The 24659-nt window shown below is 41.5% G+C and overlaps 1 protein-coding gene across 1 annotated transcript in view; it reads right to left on the bottom strand.

The window, feature by feature from the left end:
- FNDC3B (fibronectin type III domain containing 3B) overlaps window positions 1-24659 on the bottom strand; it is a gene marked incomplete at its 3' end in the record, with an annotated part of 196792 nt that overhangs the window by 14547 nt on the left and 157586 nt on the right. The window contains exons 16-23 of the mRNA XM_084267407.1: window positions 24154-24225; window positions 23525-23643; window positions 22573-22678; window positions 20486-20658; window positions 18262-18375; window positions 16028-16177; window positions 11942-12222; window positions 4512-4724 (exon numbers count right to left, since the gene is read on the bottom strand). Of these exons, the coding sequence (XP_084123533.1) occupies window positions 4512-4724; window positions 11942-12222; window positions 16028-16177; window positions 18262-18375; window positions 20486-20658; window positions 22573-22678; window positions 23525-23643; window positions 24154-24225 (1228 nt within the window). The remainder of the gene's footprint in view (window positions 1-4511; window positions 4725-11941; window positions 12223-16027; window positions 16178-18261; window positions 18376-20485; window positions 20659-22572; window positions 22679-23524; window positions 23644-24153; window positions 24226-24659) is intronic.

Genomic DNA, 24659 nt, shown 5'->3' on the forward strand with positions numbered 1-24659 from the left:
TACTGTTGACTGTTCAAAGCATGTTTTAATTTTCCTTGGAAACTGCCTCCTAACAAGTGCTTTTTGGTTCCTCTTACTTCGGAAAATATCATCATAGATTCTTTCAAGATATTTTTCTCTCTGAAAGACTGTACTGCCAGGAGCACCACTAACATCTGGTTTAGCAGGCACGGAAACGGATGGGATGATACATGGATACCTTTTTTCCTTGGATACCAGGAACAACTCACATGTGTCCCCTGTGCACATTCAGGCTCTGACGGCTCCGCACACAACAGGAGCGAGGAAAGACAACCTGGAGACAACTTGAGTGCCTACCAAGCTTAGAGCTCTGATGTCCTCTGCCTGCACAGGGTAACAAGCACTCCTGGGACAAGGAAGGTGAGGGGTGATGCCTCCTGAAATAAATACTCAGGTCATTGGAAAATTCTCTAAGTAGAAGAAATCAATTCAGGGGATTATGTCATTTGGTTACAACTGTGATTCCTTCCTTGGAGTGACTAGAATTTTCCATGGATATATGTCTATGGCCTTTGGGACATTTATTTCCTAGCCAGAAAAACAGTGTGTGCACAATGACTGTGCCCAATAAATATCTGGTCATTAAGCAGCTTTTTTGTGGTCAATTTTTCATTTGTATCGAAGAACAACAGCTCCATAAATGGCAAGCACGTAGTTTAGTGAAGTATTTTAAACCAGTTAGTACCCACATAAATGATCTTTCTTATGCTATGAAAGGGAAATGCTACTACTGTTTACCCAGCGACATGGGGCGTGACTCATTTATTCAGTAAAAGACCATAACAAAAGTAATTACAATTTTGAATGTCAGTCAACACCATCTCTTGCAACTCACTTAACAAAAGATGACTTAAGTATTGTCAATCACCCTTCACTGGCATTTTTAAAGAATACATCTATCAACAATAGGTTGCTTCATAGTCAACCTTACCAATGATTCTCCCTTAAAAGTATAATTCTACATTTTTTTATTTGGATTCTGTTTACACACAAAAATCCCAGAACTCAGCTCAACTGCAAGTTATTCACCTAAAAGAAACACAATGAAATGACAAATGACCCACTAATAAGGTAATCGCTAATTCTCTCTTTCAGACTGGATACTGTAAGCATTTTGAGACACTAAGAGGTATAATTAGTTGTAGGAACAGCTAAAGACTAATTACCATCACAGGAAAAAAACCCCAACCAGCCCCAAACCCAAAAGCATTATTATAATTAGGTTTATTTGTTTCACTATGAGAGGAAAAATCCACAGTATCCTGAAAAATGTGCTACTTGATTACCATGATTTTCTTGTTATTATGAGAGTTTGATAATGAAGTCACAACTGACAGGTTTTTGGGTGGGTTTTTTTTTTTTAAGAAAGAAAAATTTTACCGTGCTCTTTACATAAAGGTCAACTACTCTCACCCACCGTTCCCATGTACTGTGCTTTCTAGAAACAGATTTTTCTTCCTTTCCACTTAATGCTACACATAATTGAAAGGACAAGAGATGCTAATTTGATCTTCCTAAATGTCACACACTGAAGAGCAAATGAGAGCTAAGGCAGGTACACTTCTGATGTGCACACCTTTTCAAGCCCCTACATTAATCAGCATCAGGAGATTTCCAAGTATTTTGTTTCACAGGTCTTGCAATCGATGAAACATTTAGTCTCCAACAACTGGCCTGTTACACCTCATTACAGCACGGAAGTGTTAAAAACAATTCTTAATGACCAGGACATATTCAAGAGCACTGGCTGGCTATCACTGCACAGCACCAGAGCTGAATCTTCGTGAAAAGGCCATTAAAGCTGTCGAGGTGAGAATGTGACTTACCCACGATTTTCTGTTTTCTACAGGATTTGCTCATTGCTGTATTTCTGATTGTGAAAATGCTTCACCGGCGTTTTAAAGCTACGTGCTGGTATAAGTCTCATCAGTAAGCAATGACACAGGAAGCAAACTGCCTGCTCAGAGTCACCAAAGGGAAAAGCCTAATATTGAGAAGAGGCATTTCGATATAAAGTTGTTAAAAGTAACTTCAGATGTCTTAAGGGATACAGTAACTGCATCTCTTTTCAAAGATGAAGGACATGACGAAGGTGAATTCTGAGTTAGCCATTTTTTACCACAGCCTCTTCCCTCAAGCCAGGTGCTATCTCTTCTTTCAACAGAGGAGACACCATGCAACCTTCCTATGACCCCTTCAAACCACAGAAGACTCCAAAACATCCTTCTAGATCATTTATTCAGTGACATTTTTTCCACCTGATATTGGCTTCCTAGAGAGGTGGTTGGTGCCGCAAGCATCTGGACAACGCCCTTAATAACACGCTTCAGCTTTTGGCCAGCCCTGAATTGGTCACAGTTGGACCAAATGGTCACTGTAGGTCCTTCCCATCTGAAATATTCTTATTTTATTTAATTATCCCATTAGATGTCTGCATGTTTAGCCTGTGAAAGCACTGAGCAATTGAAGAGGCCAGCGATGCTCAAAGAACCGTATTCCAACACATGAGTGAGAAACCCCTCAGTCACAACAGGGTTTATTCTGTGGGAACGACCAAGGAAAAGACTCCCACCTCTGTAACTAACTGCTGCTTCTTCCAATTTGCCTGTGGGATGCTCATTAGGAGCGACAGCTCTCCTGAATGTACAAAACTTCTCTGTGTCCTTTCAGGGACATCTCTCCCTGTGATTGATGCACACAAAGGGGAGCAAAAAGGGACTGTCAGGTAGGGAACAAATAAATAGATCTGCCAGGTCCAACTCTTCTCCGAGACAGCACCCAGCACTGCCAGCAGCGCACCCATCCTGCTCCTCTGCTGTGCCCATGCCAGTATGCACTCCATCAGTCACAGGGCTCCGGGCTCTGGCTTACTGCAGGTATTATCCCAAGAAAATGCTGCCCACCCAAGCAGCAAAGGAAGCCACTCCATGCAAGGATGTCATTCAAGTAGGAGGATACAGTGCAACACAGATGAGTAGTTTCTCTGCATCTTTGGGAGCTCGTGTGGACTCCTGGCCAAACGTAAAGCTAAGACGACCCAGCAGCGTAATAATCCTCCTCATTAATGGCTCTTAAGACAGCATTTGCAGTGGGAAACATTTGTGCAAAAGCAAAGGAGGAAGAAAAGCTTTCCTTCTCTGCTGCCAGGTAACATAATGTAGTTTTGGTTTTTTTAACAAGGAAACTTATTATTTCCTCCAACATAAAACCAGGTTTAAAACAATTTACAGTTCTTCACCATCCTACCTGCAGCGCTACGTGAAAGCAAACAAAAGAAGCCTGCTGGATGTTTCTTTAGAGCTGACTTATCACATGCTGCTGCAGGTGATGGGCTCCTGCCAAGCATCACTGCACTTTGAAGAAACTGGTTTTATCAGTCAGACATTCACGTGGGCATTTATATTCATTGGACACCTCTCAGTATTAATACAGGGGAGCGTGTATCCTCTCTGCATCAGTGTAGCTGAGACACTGGGAGGTATTTAGGCATTATTCATGGTGATTTTAATATTTACAATTAGAGCTCTTGGGCCAGGATCTTCAGCTGGCATAAACTCAGCACAGCTCTCTTTAAATTAAAGGAATCATGCTAATTTACACCAAATTATGATCTGTGCTGAAGGTCTCTAAGGATTATCTGCTTGATACATCAGTTACTTTACCTAATTAAATAGTTGAGAGTGTTTCTAGGTAAATTATGAGCTATTTATGATATTTATTCACTGAAGAGCTCAGACTGTTAAACAATACTCACATGCTGTCTTTCTTTCCTTCCCTTTTTTATTGAATGTATAGCCAATCAGAACTTTGGAGCTTCATTATCAAATGCTATTATGCAAAGCTTCCATGGGAAAATACTTCTTGCTGAGCACCGACTGTTTCATGTTCATTTTTTGTCTTACTTGCACATCAAAAGCTCTCATGGCTTTGAAGAATATTTCAGGGAAGTGAAACAGGGTGGATGAGCTCTTCAGCATTCTTATTTCGTAATTATTATGGAGCTACCAAGCTGATCCCAAGCTTATACTTTCTAAGGCTCCGAAGTATACAGCTCTAAAATTCTGACCATCATATGTTGCCTAAAAAAGCCTTTGTGTGGGTTAGTTTTGCCTTTCCTACACCTCTGATTTTGTAACCACCTGTAACACAGGACACTGGGTGTAGTATCTTTGTTTTGCATATTCCAAAGTGTAAAAGAACTGCGGCCACAAAACTCAGTATTAACTTTTATTGGCAGAGGGGCTAGGGGTTTGCTAAAATATCAACAGCACAGCACTGATTTTGGTGGTTCTAGAATGACTTTTAACAGTGTCATTATGTCATCTGCTTGGTTCGACTACAGGCACAGAATCCCCATTAAAACCTATTTTGTACATGGTAGGAATGAGGTAACCAGGTAAACAGCCCTTTTCTTACCATGATTCACAACTGCATTGTGAGGAACCAGAATTAATTTTCATTAATACAAAGAAAAGATTCATCTCTCTTACCTTTTATTTCTGTCTTCTATCTGCAGGATGTAGACCATGTCATCGGATGTGTGCAGCTTGGAACTGCTGTCTCCCCATTTCAGCTTCAGGCTCTGAGGACCCGCTGCAGCACACTCTAACCGAGGTGGCGAAGGGGGTAACGGCCTGGTTTTTGCTTTAATAAAGTGGCTAAACGGTCCAGCTCCAATTTCATTGACAGCCTGGATCCTGATCCTAAAACAAACAACAAAAAGGTTAATGTTAAAGTGCTTTCAGGAAATTCTTGGTGTAAAAGAGACAAAACAGCCTTCAGGACCCAACTGCTCCATCACTACACCTGCTCCCGGTGCTGTGCTGTGGCAAAACAAATGGCTCTGTAACCATATCAATTGTTATCATCCTGTTGATATTGCAAGAGCCATGGTGAGAAATGCCAAGAAGAGCCAAGAAATGCAGTAAAGCAGAAGAAGGTGAAGGTTTGGGTAGTCAATCTCAGAACTCCATGACAGTCCCTTCCACTACATGAACAAGGGACAGCAGCACAAGAGCAACCTGGAAAGCACAGAGTGTGTAACTATCAATAAATAAAATGCAGAAGTGTGCTGTGGTTGTCCAACAAAGGTCATGGACTAATTTAGGTGGAATCATTAAGCCACCACACTGGTGTCACTGCCATGAAAGCCACATCCATGTTCTATCTAGTCAGAGAAGTCATAATTTGGGAATATCCTGAGGACTGAGCCAGTCTTTTGTATTCTTTCTTAAGATAATGACTCCCAGCTCCTGCTTTGTCACCGTCTCTCATCTCTCTGCACCTTAGCCTAGTAATTCACACAATGAGAATCTGCTTACAGTCTTTTGCTATGGTAACATCAACAACAGCATCATAACAAAAATGCGAAACACGCCTTTCGAAAGAGCACCGAGGGCTGTGCAAATAGAAGCATGGGTACAAACAAGCCTGGAAGGTTTCAAAAGTTTGCTAAATCAATGTGAAAGTAAGAGAAGACAGGATGAGTGAGTGAATTAGGTCTTTTAGATAGCTCTGCCTTGTTTAGATAGCTGGGCAGATGCCATTTACTTTGGAAACGCTGTGCACAGCAACCTCGTATTTTCTCATAGGAAAAGTCTCTCTGGAAGAAGTGATGCTGCTTCTTGAAGCTATCAGCCACCAAGAAGCCAGAAGTTCTTGGGGAAGGTGGTAGGGAGAGAAGAGCAGGCCCTGGCACACCCCTACAACCACCTGCCCCAGAGAAAGATGAAGATAAGCAGGACTGTCTCTGGCTGGCAGAGCTACTTATTTTGACTGAGCTACATGAAGTGATGTAAGCTCACATAAACAACATATGAGAAAGTACTTTGCTTTAAACAGACAGTTTTCAGCACTGCCATCAGAAAAAGATCACGTAGAATTAAAGGGATAGGGAAAAGCCCTCCAGAGAACAATATTCCCCATTAAAAAAACCCCAACTCAACAAAACGAACACCTATTTTCTGCAATTTCAAGAACAAAAATGGTTAAATTATTAATAACCATACTGTAAAGTAATAGCCTTTTCTATTGATTAGGAAACCAAAACAATTGTAGACTGAAAATGCACATTGTTTACGGAGTCACGTGTAAATGTGTGGTTAAACCTTTGCTTATTCACACTAGCATTAAAAAGGGCAAAATATCGCTTGGCCTGGAGCTGCATCTTCCTTTTCATTTTCCTTTTAGTTTCAGGAAACACAGCCTGTGACAGCCTTACACCACTATACAATGGTGATTTCATCCCCTGCCTCCAAAAGGTGGATGGTAGGAAGAAAGCTGCAGTGGGAGCCTCCTCTGCAACTACTGAGTACAAGCATTTGACAAACTAAACAAAAGGCTTTTCCAGCACCGCAAGAAGTGTAATTAATATAGGCATTGATTTCATTTCATATTATGTTAGTGGTTTCCTTCAGACTGAAAAGTCATCACATCAATATTGAATGGTCTTTCCAGTAAAAAAAAAGTGAAAACTGCCTGAATTTGCAGTGGATTCTGGCAAGTCAGCACTTGCACGAGACCAGGAACGGCTACATCACAAAATGCTACTTCTTTTTTCATTGACCAATTACAGCAGCACACTCAAGAGCACATAACTGGGATGTGCCTTTTACTTTGCATTATCCAAAGCCCCAGTAACACCAAAGCCTCTCCTGTCCTCAGGCGTCCTAACTGTGATTTCCGAACTGCCACGCTTGAAGACAAGCAGTGATGGAAACCAATCTCCCTCAAATACCACGTCCCATTCCGGAAGCGGAAGCCAACAGATGTGCTTTTCAGACATGCACATGAACATGCATCTGCATTGACTTGACTTCCCTTCATCAGGTATCTGCACAAGGTTAAACTGTGTCTTCTCCTCCCATTTGTTGCTGCTTTCACCTGCTGCACGGTGCTCTCGCTCTCACTTCCTGACACACACAAATATGCAGAGCCCCCACACCCTCCTCCTGACTTCGGAGCCCAGTAAGACTGATGGCAACTTTTAAGCCCTAAGACCATTAAGTCACCGACCCTGGATGTGTTTAACAGACAGGTATATGAGGTATTAGGGATATGGTTTAGCATAGGACAGGAATGGTTGGACTTGATTTTAAAGGTCTTTTCCAACCTTGTGATTCTGTGAACCTGAGGTCCTCAGCCCCAGAGGGTAGGAGACCTTCCACCATTAAGTGGAAACCAATTACTGCTTATAGAACTGTCGTGAATAAGAACCAACACTGGGAAAAATAAATTCTTAATTTTTGTGTAAAATTAGTATATAGACATGTAGAAACATCTGCAAGAAAATCACTTCCCAAATTCCTTTCAGCTTCTTCACTAATGGTTTCTAAATTCAAACACTCCAAACACTCTCTTGGAAACACGGTTTTAAAACCTGACAATCACAATTTGAAAATAAATTGTTTCCAAAATGTTAAGACTATTTATAGGGATAGTACCTAATTCTGCAGACCCTGGACCAATAATATTTGTATTCATTCTCACATTTTCCCACTGCATCTTTTAAATATTTAGAAAAATAGATCGGACTAGGCAAAATTTAGAAACCATTAAAAGATCTTTAACAGACCGTTCTATCTTATAAGATTCTTGACCCAGGAAAATAAACACAGTAAACAGGATGCTATTTTCAGATTGGTCACAAAACCCTTTGTATAGTATTCCAACAAACTGAAAAATCGCTTTTGAATTTATCTTAAGAATCTGACATGAGAAGAGCTGGATTTGCTAGTTCCCAGAAGTGGAATGCCACCAGTTGCAATACACAAGCCTGTGGAAACCTGTGGGTGTTAAAATGCCATGGGCTTCAAAAGGGAGGAGAAGCAGCATGTTCCACCATCAGCAGTGGTCTGAACGGAGCAGTGGGCAGCAGTCACACTGCCCCACAGATCCCCACTCTGACTGCACTCTTCTGGGGCTCGAACAAGGCTTAGTTTTACAGTCTGAAGCATAAATGTTGTTTATAACCCATTTAAGCATCACTAACTGGAGCATCCATGTGCATTCTTCTCTCTTCCTCTTGGAAGATCTTTTCCTCTCTACAGTTTTGTGTAGAGTTCTTATTCCTGAATGTCCATAGAGTTCTTATTCCTAAACCAAATTAAAATGAAGCGTTGCTATTAAAAGTTCATAAGGCTGCTATGTATTTCTGTAAACTATTCAACTGCAGAAGAAAATAAGCATTCTTAAAAATAGGAAGCTGTTTTGCAGGGAGTATCTCAATAGCACAGCACACAATTAGCTATGGAAAACGATGAGTGAAGCTTGAGAATGGACTGTAACAGAAAATTGGCATTTCTATTACTGTTGAATCCTTATTTATTGGGGAATATTTATTAGCTCACTTCTAGTTACATCAGTTCACAGAAAATCAGTCCAAGTATTACTACCCTATAATCGGAGCTTCCAGAGCTCCATGTCTATGTCAATAAAACAGAAGGACTGCACAACTCAGACACATTTCTGCAGCTGCTCACCAGCAACAATGTTTACACAGTGCTTTTGCGAGGCATCTGCTTTTTACAGCAGTGCCGGCGTTGCTGGTCTGTGTCTGAAGTTGGAGAAGTCCCTCTGAAGTCAGCTCTACGCACGGCAGAGGCATGCCCCAATTCCTCCTGCCCTGAATGTACTTTGGGATTCAAGTCCTCCTTTCGGCACGCTGACCAAGACACAGAAACCATCTAACTTGCCAGCTTTGAACCCACCTCCACAAAGAGCCCGGAGCTTGCTCCATTTATACTTGAGCACACATCAATGGCCATTCCCACAGAGCCATGCCAGATCTGAGCTAACGAGTCCAACGGGGCAGACACTGGTAGACAAGTTAGAATCCCACCCCTGTGCAAAACAACATCCCGTGCCAATCCTGGACTCGGTGGAGTCACACTAACCCAGATTTGCTTTCAATTTTGGGTTCTCCCAAACAAAAACATTGACAGTGAAATTCCAACGCAACTAAAACATATAAGCCCTTTGCTGATTTATTTCAAATTCTGCCAAAACTTCGGCAAGAGGGTTCAGAGTCTCAAACCCAGTAGTGTCTGGCTTGTTTAGTCTAGGAAAAACAAGGCCTGGAAGAAAACACATTCACTGCTTTTAAACACAGCACGGAATAAACACTTTGGGAGACAGAAGAGCTAGTTGAGTTAAATAAAGCTGACACAAAGAGAAAAAACACTGGTGGACAAATTTAGAGACTGAGATCAGTGATGTTCTGAAACGCTCTTCTGATGGAAACAGCGAGGGCAGAACCCCACCACCTTCTAGCGCACAAACGTGTTTCTTATGGATACACTTACCAGGGTACAGAGGCTTCCTGGTGAAAGACAGGCGTCAAGATAGGCTTGCAGAAGAAATATTGATGAGGGAGTTAAAGATCAATAGAAAAAACACTTTGCCATGTCTGTTTTTATTAGCAGAAAAATGCCTCACAGTATAGCCAAGGTGCTCTTGCAACTCAGCCACAGTCACTTGTCCTCCCTTCCCTGGCAGGCAGGAGATCCAAGACTTGGGGGGTTCCTTCTCTTGATTTATGAAAGAAAAAAGCTGTCATACATTATCGCTTCTGATGAGTTATCCACTGGTTTGTGTTCTTTACAGTGTATTTTTCTTGTAGGAACTCAGCCTTACGACAATATTTAGTACAACCACAGTTCATTCTTGTGCTTTAGCCTCTTCTTTTGGATCAGCGACAAGCAGACTCCCTGACTAGATGTGATTTATTATGGGGGGATTTATAAAATAATGAAATAAGAATGAAAAAATAACAATCCGGTATGATCTCAGTGTAACAACACTCTTCATGGCAGCATGAGTAAGAGCTTCGCAATCAAGACCACAGAATGATTATAAATAAAGAAGACTGATGTCCTGCTCATCCTTTCATTCTGTATCTCCATTTTCAAGCTTTGAAGGCAAGGACATTTTCCTAAGTGAAGCTGTAGACAACCAAGAACCAGCTAAAAAAAAAAGAGAGAGACTGTTCAGTCTCTCAGACAGACTATTAAGGCTATTCACTGAAGATTTCAGTGAGGAATTTAGATGGTCCATCCTGGCTGTCCTGACTGTGTTGCTCAAAGTCCTCATTTGGCTTTAGTTCTTTTGACTCTTCATGGAACATACAAAGAGAAACCAGGGAGTATGAGACTGCCTAAAGGAGATGCAGTTCTACAGCTGGGTAGCCAGTCCACAGACAAACTCACCGACTTCTTACTAATTTTATTAGTTTTTTAATTAGTCTTCCATCAGTTGGTTTCCCTGGTCTGGCTTAGAGTAAGACCACATAAGTACCAGTGCTGATGCAAGGCACAGAGCAAGAAACATGGGAGAATGTGGAGACGGATGGAGGTTGGAAGCGTGACAACAGGACCCTGACTTGGCTCAGATGCTTGTGCAGCTTTCTTCACAGGCAGTATTTTCACTAATACCTTAAACTAGCTTTCTCTTTACCCTTTTTTCTTTCTCTCTACCCATTTACAAGGTAAAAAGTCTGGTTGGTTTTCAACAAGACCGATCTGGAATGTGTGACAGCACTTTGCTGGCACAAGATAGAGGACAAGAAAAGGAAGGAGGAAGAGGCTTCCTTTCACCTCAGTGTTAGCTCAAACTGACCACCAGGCTTGGATTTTAGCAATGAAAGCAAGAAAAAGCTTATACTTTATTACTTCTTTTGCTAAAAAAAGATGACAGCATCACAAGCCACTAAAGAACTGGAGACAGCAAGATCATAGCCATATTTCCTGGATTGCCATGAGTGACCTGGAACAGTGGTGGTCTGAATCACCTAATTCCTAGTTTGCTGTCTTTTTTTTTTTCAGATTGACACAGGGATGTAGATAAAGAGATATATAAAATAAAAGCAGCAAATAAATAAATAAATAAACAAACAAACAAACTACATCTTAATTTTTCATTAATGGTTTGAAAACCTAGATATTCTAGGCAAAGGTCAGGAGCCACCGTACTGGACACTGCAAGGAATGTTACTTGCTTTAAATAACTTCTAGTGTGCCTGTTTGTATATTTGCTACAATACACACTGTTCTCTCTTTTGGGTACAGGATAAAATTTGAGAAATTAACTTTTCATTTAAACTTTCCAAGACCTGTAGGACTGGGATCTTCAATACATAAAAGGAAAAAAAAAAAAAAAAGAAAAATATTACAGAAGGTCTGTGCCATGTCTAATTTTACAACTGTGCAAACAGATTGTGGCTTTTATTAAAACAGTGCTTAAAATAGAACTTCTTTTGTCACATCATCTGCTGTAGTGCTGTTCATTGCCTGAATGGAACTGTATTTTTTATTATTTTTTTAATTAGCAATTAGGGAAAAAAACCCTCTTAACCCTGAACAATGAAATGATAAAACTTTTAGCAATGCCACTCAAAAATTTAAACTCTGAAGCAATACAAAGAAATTGTTTTAAAATTCAGATTGTCTTTTAATTAATCTCCACATATACTAGAGACAAAAAAAAGCTGTAGCAGTACAAACAAAAGTTCACTATGTGCAAATTGCTATCCCCTCACAGGGATCAATACCGTTAATAATATAAACCCCACTACTGCCAAGCCTCTGGAAAAAACCCATGAAATGCCACATAGTAATTTTAGTTATCACCCATTTTTCAAAGTGAATTTACCTACATGAGTGACCTGACCTTAACAGAGCAACTTAAAGAGAAGAAGAAGTCAGAGAAGAGGAGAAAGAGGAAGAAAATGGGGAGAAAGTGATACCATGATACATTCCATAAAGGAATTACTGCAGATTTCTGTGCTCCCTACCTTGGGTGTTTGGGTCTGTCTGATTTTATTTTTTACTCACTTTACACACTATAAACAATTGTTTTGTAAAATTAAGATGTGTGGTCTCACCCTGAGTGCTCTGGACCACGAAGAACAATAAATGGTACTCACCGGTACGAGGTTTCTGGAAGCAAATCACCAATAACGTAACTTGTAACGTTTCCTACTGGAATGCTGACGTCACCCAGGTCTATGTTGTAGGATGTGATCTCAGCTCCATTATTGCATGGCTCTTCCCAGTTCAGTACAAGGCACACAGAGGGTGAGAGCTGACAGGCATCCACACGCTCATCCTCCAGCACGGAGAGGGTAGAGACTGCATCAGGCACAGACGCGGGGATTCGGCAGGTTACCAGGTCACTGTAGGGTCCGGCTCCTGCCTGGTTAACAGCCTGTGTGTTAAAAAAACCCATATAAATCAATATTTTCTACAGGATAGATCTTCTCTTTCATGTGTCTGATGAGTTCATAGTAATGAACTGTGCAGCCTGGAGCTACTGCAGGGATTCTTCAGAGAACCTGCTCCATCGGCTTGTTCTCTAAATCATGATTCATACCCTCTACTTACACTAGAGCAATTAATATCTTCCTTGGTACTCAGAGTACCTCTTGGATAAACTGGAGAATATCCTCTTCTCCCTAAGAGCTATTTAATCAAACTTCACAGTAACCTTTTTATCAGCAGCAAACTTTGTTTAGTAAGGGAAAATGTCAGAGTCATGCTGTTGGTGGCAGGTGACATCACATTGTTCAGCAAACTGGCTACCCAAAATGGTTGAGCTGCCCTGTATAAAACCCTCAGTATACTGCAGAGTGCAACATCAGCTGCATCATGAAAGCAGAGTACCCTTAGACATCAGGGGCATTTCGTTTGTGGAGAGCTACACTGGCTCCTAACCCAAAGGATGGATAGCTAATTTCCTGCTAAAAGGTTTCCAATATAAGAGCACAGGAACTCAGCACGGGGCTATGCTGATGACTCAGATTTCCCCAGAAGTCACAAAGCACCAGCAAACCAACCACCAAAGCACATAGTTCAGTATTTTCCACTGAAGAGGAGAGCAACCAATTATCAAACTTCTCATCTTGACCTGCAGACCCATGACCACAGTGGAAACCAAGTTTTAAACATCTGGCCCAGTTCTGCTCATTAATGACAGTGGCTGTTGCCTTTGCAAGCCCAACATTGCACAATTGTACAGGCTTGTCTTGCCATCAGCTCAGGCTTGGAGGGGAACATATGCATTTCACAGGAATGGCCTAGGAAGAGGCTAACGCTACGTCCTCAGGGTTATGCCAAGCACCTGTGCACAGAAACACAGAACCAAAATGCTGGAAAGGACCTTGGGATGCATCTAGTCCAACTTGCTGCTCAAGCAGAGCTAAAGCTGAATACAGACCAGGTTCCTCAGGCTTATGAGCAGTCAGGGCTTGAAAAATTCTAAGGATGGAGATTGCACAGCCCCTCTGGACCAGTTAGAATCCTTCATAGCCCGCATGGTGATAACTTTCCTCTTTATACCTCCCCTGAACATCTCTATTTCAACCTCTGCCTGGAGCAGAACTGGACACAGCATTCCAGATTCTCATGAATGGCATGCAAGGGACAATAGCACCTTCCCTTGAGCTGTTGGGCTGGGTTCCTTCTGATAGAGCCCACAGGCTGCTCACCCACAAGGTATGTGGAGAGCTTCATACAGTGTATTATGGTACATACTGAGCTACAGGAGGTGCAGAACTTCAAAATCAGCTTTTGACACTGCTCAGCATCATCCACCATCTACATGTCCCTCACACTTGGAAAAGCAAACCCAGAGTCTGCCCCTGGATGACAATTAATTGGAAGACCCAGGTATAGGGTATTGCCAGCAGGACCAGGCCAGCAAGGAAAGGACATGCCAACCAATTGTTTGATTTCTTATCTGCGCTTAACTGCAGGGAATAACTCCTTTCTGCTCTGCATAACACAAACACTAACCGTGTTCTGCTTTTCCGGGAGGCGTTTTCTTCAATTGAAGAGAGGTAATAAAGTTAAATTGTCAGCCTTTAAGAAGCCCTTCAGAACAAATCCTGCTCCAGGGACATCTTCTATTTAGTGAAGCGGCTCCTAGAGCTGTTACAAGTGAGCCTTGTTTTGTGGTCTGCCAATGGCACTATTTGTCTTGCCTCTAAACCAGTGTTTGGCAATCTGTTCCTTGCTTCAAGCAATTTATTTTTAGTGGTGCTTTTAAGTCCTTTATTGGACAATCTCATCAGCATAACTGATGGGAATTTCTTTCTTCCTTGCATCCTGGATACTCCCCCCTGCCTCGACACAATATTTCCCTTTGCAGAAGCCGCAATTGTTTTCAGAAATATTCATTACAGGAAAAAAGTTGAGCAATAGTAGAGACAAATTGTCTGCCCTGCGGTTAGATATGCCTGATTCCTCAATTCTCCCTTTTTATTGAGTTACTGTAGATTGAGATAGCAATGCTGTGTTTATTAGAAGGCAGAGTAAATGTGGTTTGGGGGGATCATTATTTTTAAAAAGTAAAAGAAAGATTTTTCTGTTAAAGCTGCTAACAGATAAGAAAAACAACTATTACTCTCTCCTTTTTATTTAAAAAAATCCTAATGTCTCAAACTATTGAGCTCACCTTCTTTGTCTGCTATACATATTTTTGGGGGGTTATTTTCAAATTGTTTAAATGCTTCAGTGTATCTTATGACAAATTCTTCTCCATATAATACACCGATCAGTTCTAGAGGATGAAGCTCTCTAGAAATTAATGCTCAATAAAATTAATTAATTAATTAATGCTTCAATAAAATGCCTTAGTGCTGTTGTACATTTCACTTCACATCTGCCTATGGATTAAGTTATACGGGCTGTGTTAAAAACTGGGTAGATTTGCGCAACATTTTCGTGTCAGGTAATTTTAAATGAACAACCACTCACAAACAAAGATGTTATACACCCAGCCGTTTCCAGTTTTAACATTAAAATGTCCTTGGGCTCCCCACAGAAGTGGTCTCATGGTGTCCTCCATGCTGACCACTCTCTCTCCTGCCCAAACAAGAGGCACCTGGCTCATGCTTCCATGGTGCTTAAATACGTTCGATTCTTTCAATTCACCTTCCCCATGAGTGCCAGCATAACATATACAGCCAGCTGTGACCAAGTCAGAAAGTACACTTGAGTGTACTTAGAGGTGTGGGGCCTTAAATCCTTGGCTGATGGCCAGCTGCTCAAAAGCCCCTTGGTAAAAAAAACCCATAAAAAAAAAAATTCAATGTCTTATTTGAAAAAAAATTGTAAGGTGGAAACACTCAACAGAGTCATGTCTTTGAATAAAGAAACGTCCCTGGGTGGTCCACACTTTGCCAGCTGGGTGGGTACATGAACTTTTGGTTGGATTTGCTGGTAGTATTCTGCCTTCACATACAAAGAAATCTTGTGGAAGAGAAGTTTGGGCAAACAGATTGTTACTTCACTCCCACTTACTTTACTTTCCATTTATTTTTCAGTGGACACAAAGGAGAAAAAGTGCTGTATTTTTGTTTTCTTTTTTATATATATGCAAGAAATATATTTCAACTGTTACTTTCTACTAAAAATAGTAGGGAAGAGAGAGATCAGAGAAAAAAAGTCATACAGATAGCCTAAATGAGATAAAATCTTACAAATCTAAGAGACGAGAACTCTCTCTGGCAGCTACCACCTCCTATGTACATCGGAACCTACTCAGTTGGTTTGCTTTATTTGATAAATGAAACAGATGTTGGAGCTTATTATTTAAGCTAGGGGAATCTTCAGTGTCCTGTTGGTAGACATTATTTACATCTCATTACCATGAAGAAAAAGATCTTTTCTTGAGTTTGTCTAAAACATGGTAATTTTCTTGAAATATCAGAAAGCAACGTGGCTGTGAAAAGCATCATTCACTGAAAATAAACCACATGACATACAAGAGCAACTTTTGAGAGCTAAAAGATACACCAACTCCCTCGTTACCCACTTTGAATTGCGCAGAATCTAAACAGCTCTGTTATACAGCAACAGCCTGTGTACCCAAAACAGACAGGCATTCCTCCTGACTGGCAGAGCACGTAACTTCATGGTGGCTAATGATAAAAAATAAACACCACAGTAGAAGGAACCAGTTTACATCTTAAATTGCAATGCATGCAAAAAAACCTCATTAACTTCCGTACCTGTAGCCGACAGCAGTAATGCGCTGCTGCTGACAGCTCACTTATTTCAAAACAGGTCTCTGTGCCGTTATACACAAGTTGTAGAGATTCCTCATCTTCTCCCCACTCTAATCTGTATTCAGAGATGTCAGCACCGGAACATTCAGGACTCTGCAACACAAATATTTATGTGGTTCAATTCAGAAACGAGCACTTCAGATCTCCGGTGTTTCACTGGGTGAGGAATAAAGTACACGAAAAAAACCACCCTCTCCCTTGTTTTCAAATTAATACAGCATTACTGCTGCAAATGGAAATGCGCTGGATTAGTGGTCTCTAATAGGTTACTGAAACAGGCCAGTTCTGGACAAAAATTACCTGATAGAAAATTCAGGGAAACGAGAAAGTGTACGCAGCTACTTTGCTTTTCATCAGGACACTCAGGAATAAATTGTCTCTCCACTGGCCTGGCAGAAGCACAGCCGTGGAGAACACAAGAAAGCATTAATCTAGTCTAGCCTAGTGATCAAAACACAGCTCTGGAAGAGCTGGCCTTCGAGCCTGAAGTAGTTACTCATGTTACTGAGAAAAGAACAACCTCGCCGAGCAAGGAGCTTATCTGAGGTTTTCAGAGAAAGTCACCTATCAAGCTAATGGTCCCAGTATAGGACATGGGAGTGCGGACCTGTGTGTGTTAATGTCCACAGAAAGACTCCAACAGGGTCCATATGTCCTCAGCAATCCCTTTCTCACCCTGAACTCTGGGGGGAAAAAACGTAATAAATGCCTGAGATTTGCTGGAGATGAGCTACTGCAGACGTAAGGGCATGGTTCCCAAAACAAAGTATTTTATGTTTCTACCAGGAGTACCTGTGGATTGCCACTCTATGTGTAGAAGCATGGGCTAGTATATGGCCAAGGCTTCGTGACTGCGGCTTCCAAGGTCTAATTTCCAGTAACAGGACGTGGAGCATCACCGCTCACCACAATGACCATGGGTTTCTCCACCTCTGAGCTCCCACCTGGTTCAGTAGGAGCACTGGGAACTACTAAGCCAGCAATGCATAAGCAGGGCACAGTAGGGACCTCTGTGCTCTACAGACAAAATCCTTCAGTCCTTCGCTTTTGTCTTTCATATTCTTACCAGCCCCAAAATGATACAACACAACCACTGCAAACCACAGTACTCCATCCCCAGCTTCTTTTTTTTTTTTTCTTAGTTCAAATAAACAAATATATTCTGCATTTAAATTCAGACCCTACCAGAAACAAGCTCACAGTTGGAGAAAGCAAAAACCTGTCCGTACATCCATTTCAAAGGCAGTACTTAAAAGCCCCAGCGCAACTCCTAGCTTAGCATTGCAAAATGTCACAAGAAATATTAACAAATCCCCCCCAAACATGCCTGTTTCATTATGAAATGTAACTAAGATGATGGTTATCTAGATAAATTGTTAGTACAAGTGACTAGTGACAACAATATCTAGTATATTGTTAGTTTACTTGAGCATATCATGAACATCAATTCCTCAACAGGAGGACCCTTTTGCAGAGGGACCCGACTGATGCAGGACTGGAATGGCTGATAGGATTCCAAACAAAGTCTGTGGCAGAACTACAGCCCTATTGCTCCACATCTCAGCTTTATTTATGACAACACGCTTCCCTTTCTGCCCTAGTTACATACTTTCTTTTTTTAATGACACCAATGAACCCCTCAGCATATCAGCTAGCACTTTATTTTAAGAGTCCAATGTCTAAGATCCTGGGGAATGGAGAAGGAACGCACACAAACTCAAAGTAAATATTTGGGGAAGTGACAAACAGTTTTTGAGGAAAAAAAAAATATCTACATCGTAAGCATTTGCGCAGAGTTCATTTCGTATCAGACTCCAGCTTCAGCCAAAATCAAATATTTGCCTTCACCAGTCCACCCCAGGACACTCCTGACACACTAAAAGCCTGCAGAGAGCACTTCCAACCGACCAGCGCTCCATCATCCGACGCCAGCGTAGGAGGTCTTGTCTCTGAATCCTAGCCCAGATGACTCATCATCAACTTTATACAATTCTTTAATGAAGAAAAAGTAGAGAAGATGATTTTCTACAGTAGAAGAGTTTCTGCACATGGCTCTCTTCCACACAAAGAAGTTCCAAACCACTGAGCAGCATTCCAGCTCGCTTTGAAGATTTCTGGTGACTGTATCAGCTTGGATAAGCAAGATGGAAGTTAAACAATCAGGGTATCGGACTTACCTCCCAGCTCACAAGTACACGTGTGTCAGACAGAAAGGAGAGGGAAGGTGCTCTGCACTGGCCAGGAGGTCCTGCTGCTGTCGTGACTTCTGTAGCTTCCGAATACGGCCCGTACTAGAGGGGAACAAGGTATGAGTACATCAATATACAAGCATACAACCCATCTCATGTTCCTCAGAGGCTTTTCAGCATACAGAAACTTTTTCAGAGCAATAAACTTTCTCAAAGATAGACTAGGCTTCTAACACACCAAACACCAGAGTTCAGTATGAGACCAAGTAAACTACTGCCAAGTTAAAATGGGCGGTAAGCTCAGGTACAAGCAGACAGCCCACACACCCACCTGTGTGGTGGTGATTGTCCACGGAAGTGTAAACCACCTCCAGTTTACCCAAGAGTGAGAAGGTTTTGTGCCCCTCTACCTTACCTGTGTATATCTGAGCCATAGCCTGGCAGAACTGGCTTCCTGTTGTGGATATAAGGACAAGCACAGCAACAGTAATGCACATATTTGAGTCCAAATCCAGCTTCTTTTTATATAAAAAGTCTGTCATGTGTTAATTATGAAAGGCTAGCACGTGATGGCACCCCAGTCTGGGTTCAACGTGCAGGGGCACGCTGTGCACATGCGTGCGGAGCTAAGCCGACTGCTCAGAAAACTTGATCCCTTGGTAGGAGAGTAATTTAAACATGTATTAGCAAAAGAAAAGCCAGACTGAAAGAGTTGGGGGATGTGGCTGCAACCAGCAGTGGAGGACAGCAGAGTGAGCACTGTGACAACAGCCTTTCGGAGGTCATGTGAGTGGGATCATGGAGTTTGCTCAGTACATCCCCAAGCTAATTAAAATCGCTCTCTGGCACAATGGAACTTTGCTGGAAGCAATTAGAGGAAAACCACTGATATTTACTTATTTTGGAATATAATACTAGCCAGTACAAAAACAATGAGCCACTGCAAAGGCTGAACAAGAGTGAAGTTATGAACCCTAGAAAACCTTCCAACAGATACAGGCCAGTATCTGGAGAAAAGGTAATGGTGATGGCTTTGTTGGAGTCACAATGAATGAACACTTCAAAAAATCTTATTTACTGACCTCTGCTGTTTTCTTTACCTAATGGGAGGAAGAAAGGGGTTTGCATCTGGTAAAGATGCCTGTCCCCCCCACCCCCCCAGGTTTTGACCTGGTAAAAAAAAAAAAACCTAATTAGACCCAAACCAGCCCCCTCATTTACCAAAGGGAGGGACAAGGAATGCTTTGCAATTTTAAACACTGTTTTGCCAAAAAAAAAAAAAAGGAGGAAAAAAGAGAAAGGGAAAAAATGAGAGTAAAAAAATATCTATCCAAATGTAGGCAATGGTTTTCATTCCAGCAAGCAAACCCAATCTTTTCATGCTTATTTAATTCATTTTTCATGCAAATACAATAGCAGATACTTTAAAGACAAAACAATTTAACAGTCTTGTGTATTTTTCTATCACCTAAGTTTTAACTGAAGCATTTCCCTGTAAATTAATAAATTTAAATGCGTGTCATGTTTGTGATCAAGATTTCCTGGGAACAAACATATCAATATGAATCAAGCATTGCTGGGAGTGATTTTATAAAAAACCCTTGGAAAGATGGTCTCACAAAGGCAAGCAGAACCAACCCAAACCTCACTAAATCAAGAAGATCTTTCAACAGATCTCCCTGAATATCTGACAGAATTTCTGTTGTCTTTTGGAAGGCACATCTTCCAATTGTCATGAAATCAGAAAGTTACAAAAAATATAATCAAATCTGTAAAGTATGGGTTTTTTCCCAATTAAATCAAACAAAAATCAGTAACAAGACAAGTTTTCCTCAAACTACACAAATACTTGAGTGAAATATCAGTAATTGTTTTAACCCAGTTGAGATCCAAAACAAAATGAAGGAATGAAGCAGGAAGGGAATCATCAGACTCCTCCATGCAAGCAGATATGACTTAACAAGGATGCTGAGCATTTTGGTGCAGCTGATTTTGGCCACTCAAATCATATTAGCACCCGAAATCTCCTTTTGAGAGTACCAGACTCAGAACTGCAGCTCTTCCTCAGAAGTTCCTTCAAGCATTTCTCACTTGATTTTCCTTTCCCATGGACCCAGCACCAACACAATCACTTTGCAGAACCACCCATCACAGGCACAGTACCACCTCCAGTCAGAAACAGCCAGAGCACACTCTGGCCAGCTGCACGTACCCCGCCATCGTTCAGAGCTCTCACTCTGAACTGGTACGTTGCTCCAGGAAGAAGGTTGCTGACGGTGCACTCCAGATCAGGCCCATGATACACTTCAGAAACAACTTCTTCAGGTTCTGTCATCTCCACACTGTACTCTGAGACGGGACAGCCACTTTCTGAAGGAGGGACATCTAGAAAGAAATCAGATTGTTCATTAATAACATAAAGACGTATGCCAGGAAGATTAACTTCTTTTACTACACAAGCCACATATCTGTATCTGTAAATATCAATACATGTATATACATATAAATATATGTGCCTCTGTGAGTGCATCAATACAGAATCATGGAATGGCTTAGGTTGGAAGATCTTAAAGATTATCTTCCTCTTCCACACATGCCTTACCTGCAATATCCCATCCATGAACATCATTGACATTTTTAAAGCAAATGAGTTAAACTACTCTTGGCCCACAACATTCACTGGGTCAGGTGGAGCAGCAGGTCCCCCAAGGCAATGAGCCATCACCCTGGGAAGCTGCGGTTGATGCCAGGAGATCTCCAGCTGATTTTTAAGCAAAGGTGCCTCTCCAAGCAAAAAAACCTGTTTAGTGAGGCAGCAGAAAAGGGTATAGAAAGCTGTGCGAAGAATGGGATGAGTGTGGAATCCTTCTGGGACAGAGAGAAACTGGGGGGATGTGGCGGCTGTCTGACCCAGCCTTGGCTGCTAGCTATGGCTAGACACTGGCTACGGGGGGTCACATACCCTCCCAAACTACTTATACATGGGATTTCTGGCAAAGCCTCATTAACACCCAATAAAAATACAAACAACTGCCACCCTCAAACTTCAGTAGTCACAGTGCTAACGTTTATGAGATACCGAATCTTTGTACAATGATCTAAACCCTGCACTTAACCTGAAGTAACAGCTGAATTTGTTTTCTGTGCCTATATTTGTGTTGTTGCAGGCACCTTCCCCCCCATTAAAACGATGTACTTGATAACATTTGAGATTATATCACAAGCCAGTACCACAGAATCAACCTGCCTGGGGTTCTGCAAAGCAACCTGCACCATGAGACATGGTCTTCCAGGGACCACCTCATGTGACAAGTGATAGGACAAGAGGGAATGGCTTAAAATTGCATTTTAGGGGAGATTTAGGTCAGATATCAGGAAGAATTTCTTTACTGAAAGGGTTGTCAAACATTGAAACAGGCTGCCCAGGGAGGTGGGGGATTCACCATCCCCAGAGGTGTGTAGATTAAGTGCTTAAGGACATGATCTAGAGGTGAGCTAGGCAAGGTTAGGCTGTGGTTGGACTCGATGATCTAAAGGGTCTCTTCCAACTCAGGGGATTTTGTGATTCTATGGTATCTTGGATGCACAGGTGAGTTTTTATATTGGCTTTGAGATGTATTTGTCAGTTAAAAATGGTACTGCTCTATAATTCAGCTTAACCAATGATGTCACAAAGAATCCTGGATGCTGAAAGAGTATCATAATAGAAAACCAACTCTGTTGCATACTGGCATGTACCTTGTACAGCAAAAACCATGCATTTCTTGGCAGTTTAGAGTCATGTCCACAGTCCAAGTCCTTTGCAAAATTACAGGTATCCAATGGATTGTGTGTGTTATACTGCAGATCAGGGTTTAAATGCCACCCAAAATCCTCAATATGTTCTAACTCCAATTTCTGAGAGAAGCCCTATGTTAAAAGCTGTAAAACGCTTCTGCCAAGTCAGTATTACGAAGGAATAAGAAAGGTCTTGAATTTCACAGTGCTTCTGCAATAAAGGGATAGCCATTCTAAGAAGAAAGAGACAGGTCCTAAGTAAAACAAAAACAGAAGCACAGTATCAGGCCCAAAGGACAACTGGAGGACAGCTGAGCTCAGGAACCCACTGCAGAGCCACGGCAGTCAAGGAGAAGGCCCAGCTTCCAACCTATAAACACTTCAGCATACCAACTTTCGCTTTGTGCATCCAAGCAAACAGAACACACCACAACTGGTAAAGTCCATCAGAAACAAAAGCTAAGGCAAGTTTAGCAACTGCCCATCAAGATCAATGCTATTCAACACGCTCCAGTGGCTTACCCCATTGCAGCTGTACTACTTTGTGCTTCGGCTTCCCCAAAACTCGTGGTGGCCGGCAGTGACCTGGTGCAACACTCAGCGTACGGACAGGTAAACTTTCAGAACACTGCCAGAGAAAAGAACAGGAGCCGAAGTTAGCTCTCAGGTACCACTACTGCCCACAAAGTGATTAGAAAGTGGCACAAGAAATTGTTTACTACAACTGCCATTTAATAGAAATGTATTTAAATGATAAAGGATTGGAGGTGCTATTAAACATGTCGCTCACAAATGCAATTAATAAAGTTCTTTCATTAGCACACTCAAAACTGCAGCACAGTAAACTTGATGGCTAATGCTGTGGAGCTCTATTTTAATTTTCCTTGTTTTTCAAACAGTATCAATGCCTGAACTTCTTCATCATTTAAAAAAAACCCCAAAACCAAAACAGTAGTAATCCAAGTGTAGGTACTGAAATGATTTTAAATCAAAGAAGGGAACAACAGGAATCAGTGGCTGGAAAATGGAACCCAAAAACGAACAGAATTCGGTCATGTAAAAGGTAAATTAATTGTTACAACAAACTATTACTGCATCTTCACTCACCAGCTTTGGTCAGTACAGGCTCAACACATGAGTCTGTGGCCCTTCTCAAGGGACTGCCCAGATCAGATAAAACACAATGGTCTTCTCTCATGTAAGCATGAACACCTAAAGATTGGTTTTGAAGAAGCTGCATCTCGCTAAATTGCAATTTGCCTGAGAAAAACCCCATGAGGCACACAAAGAAGTCTTCTAAAATTCAGCAACTTGCAACATCAGATCAACTCCCATCAGTGTACCACAGTAGCACAGCTTTCCCATTTTCCCTTTACCAAGAAAGGTACTTGCTTTTTTTATTCAAGCAAAAATCTTTTACAAATCTCTGAAAAATATAAACCATCTAGTCCTTATTGTTAAGTAATACACTTACCTGACTGTGTCCGCCAGTGCTGATACAGCATGCCCGGAGTTTGTACAAAGTGCCTGGTTTCAAGTGAGTACAGGTATATTCTGTAGCCGATCCGCTATACGCCACTTCCCACTGATTGGCTAAAACACGAGAGATATCCAGGTTTAGAGAAGTGTAATGCAAGGACATTTACCAGTGTCCACGAGGGAAGAAAACCCTTACTGTGGTCTTCCACAAGTTATGTATTTTGGGAAAGTCACTAGTGTTGAATTACTATGAATATTATTCCTGTTTAAAGACACATCTATATCTAGACACACAACCCCCTAGAAATGTATTTCTAAAATATATTACAGATAGCAACTCAACAAGGAGGTTCAGCCCTGTAACCTAAAATTCCACCAGTCTTAGGGAAAGGAGTGTACTTTATAAAGAAAACAACCACACACCCCAAAACCTCCCCAAACCCCAACCCAAACTATCCCAGGAACTATCCCTGCAAGCTTTAAGGCTGTATGTGGCTCAGTTTTGAGCCCATCTGCGGCATTAGCATGTTAATGATAGTAAGAGTCCAAGTCCAATGGGTCAGTATTTCTTTATAGTAGCTGTAATGGACTTAGAGAAACAGAGAAAACATGTTTCAGGTTTACCTTCCAGACTCCCTTGAGAAATCTCCAATAGATACTTTAGGATTTCTGAACCACCATTATCCTGAGGAGGATCTGAACAAAAAACCAGCAAGGCAAGGTGTTAGTAAATCAAGATTAGGTGAGAAACGTAACAAAAAGGGTACAGAACTCATTTCTGATTCTGCTCCTTCTCCTCCACATGCTCCCCCACACTAACTACAGCAAAAGGTGGACAGCAGATGTTGGTTTCCAGTGTGAGACAGAATAAGAGGGCTGGATAATGATGCTACAAACAAAACGTATGGAAAAAGCACAGTGAGATGCAGCTTGGAGGGCTGCCCCTCTGATAAAGGAAACAGCTGGCATGATGCTGCCATGGGACATGAAATGGTGAAAAGTCTAAAGATGCACTTAAGTGCAAACCACTCAATAAGGAACATTTTCTATTCTGAAAGCATAAGTGCTTATATACATCTTTTAAAATATTTAAAGATTTCAGTTTTCAAGCTCTCCAAACACGTTCAACT

The sequence above is a fragment of the Gallinula chloropus genome, assembly GCF_964237585.1.
Source record: "Gallinula chloropus genome assembly, chromosome: 8".
Taxonomy (NCBI): Eukaryota; Metazoa; Chordata; class Aves; order Gruiformes; family Rallidae; genus Gallinula; species Gallinula chloropus.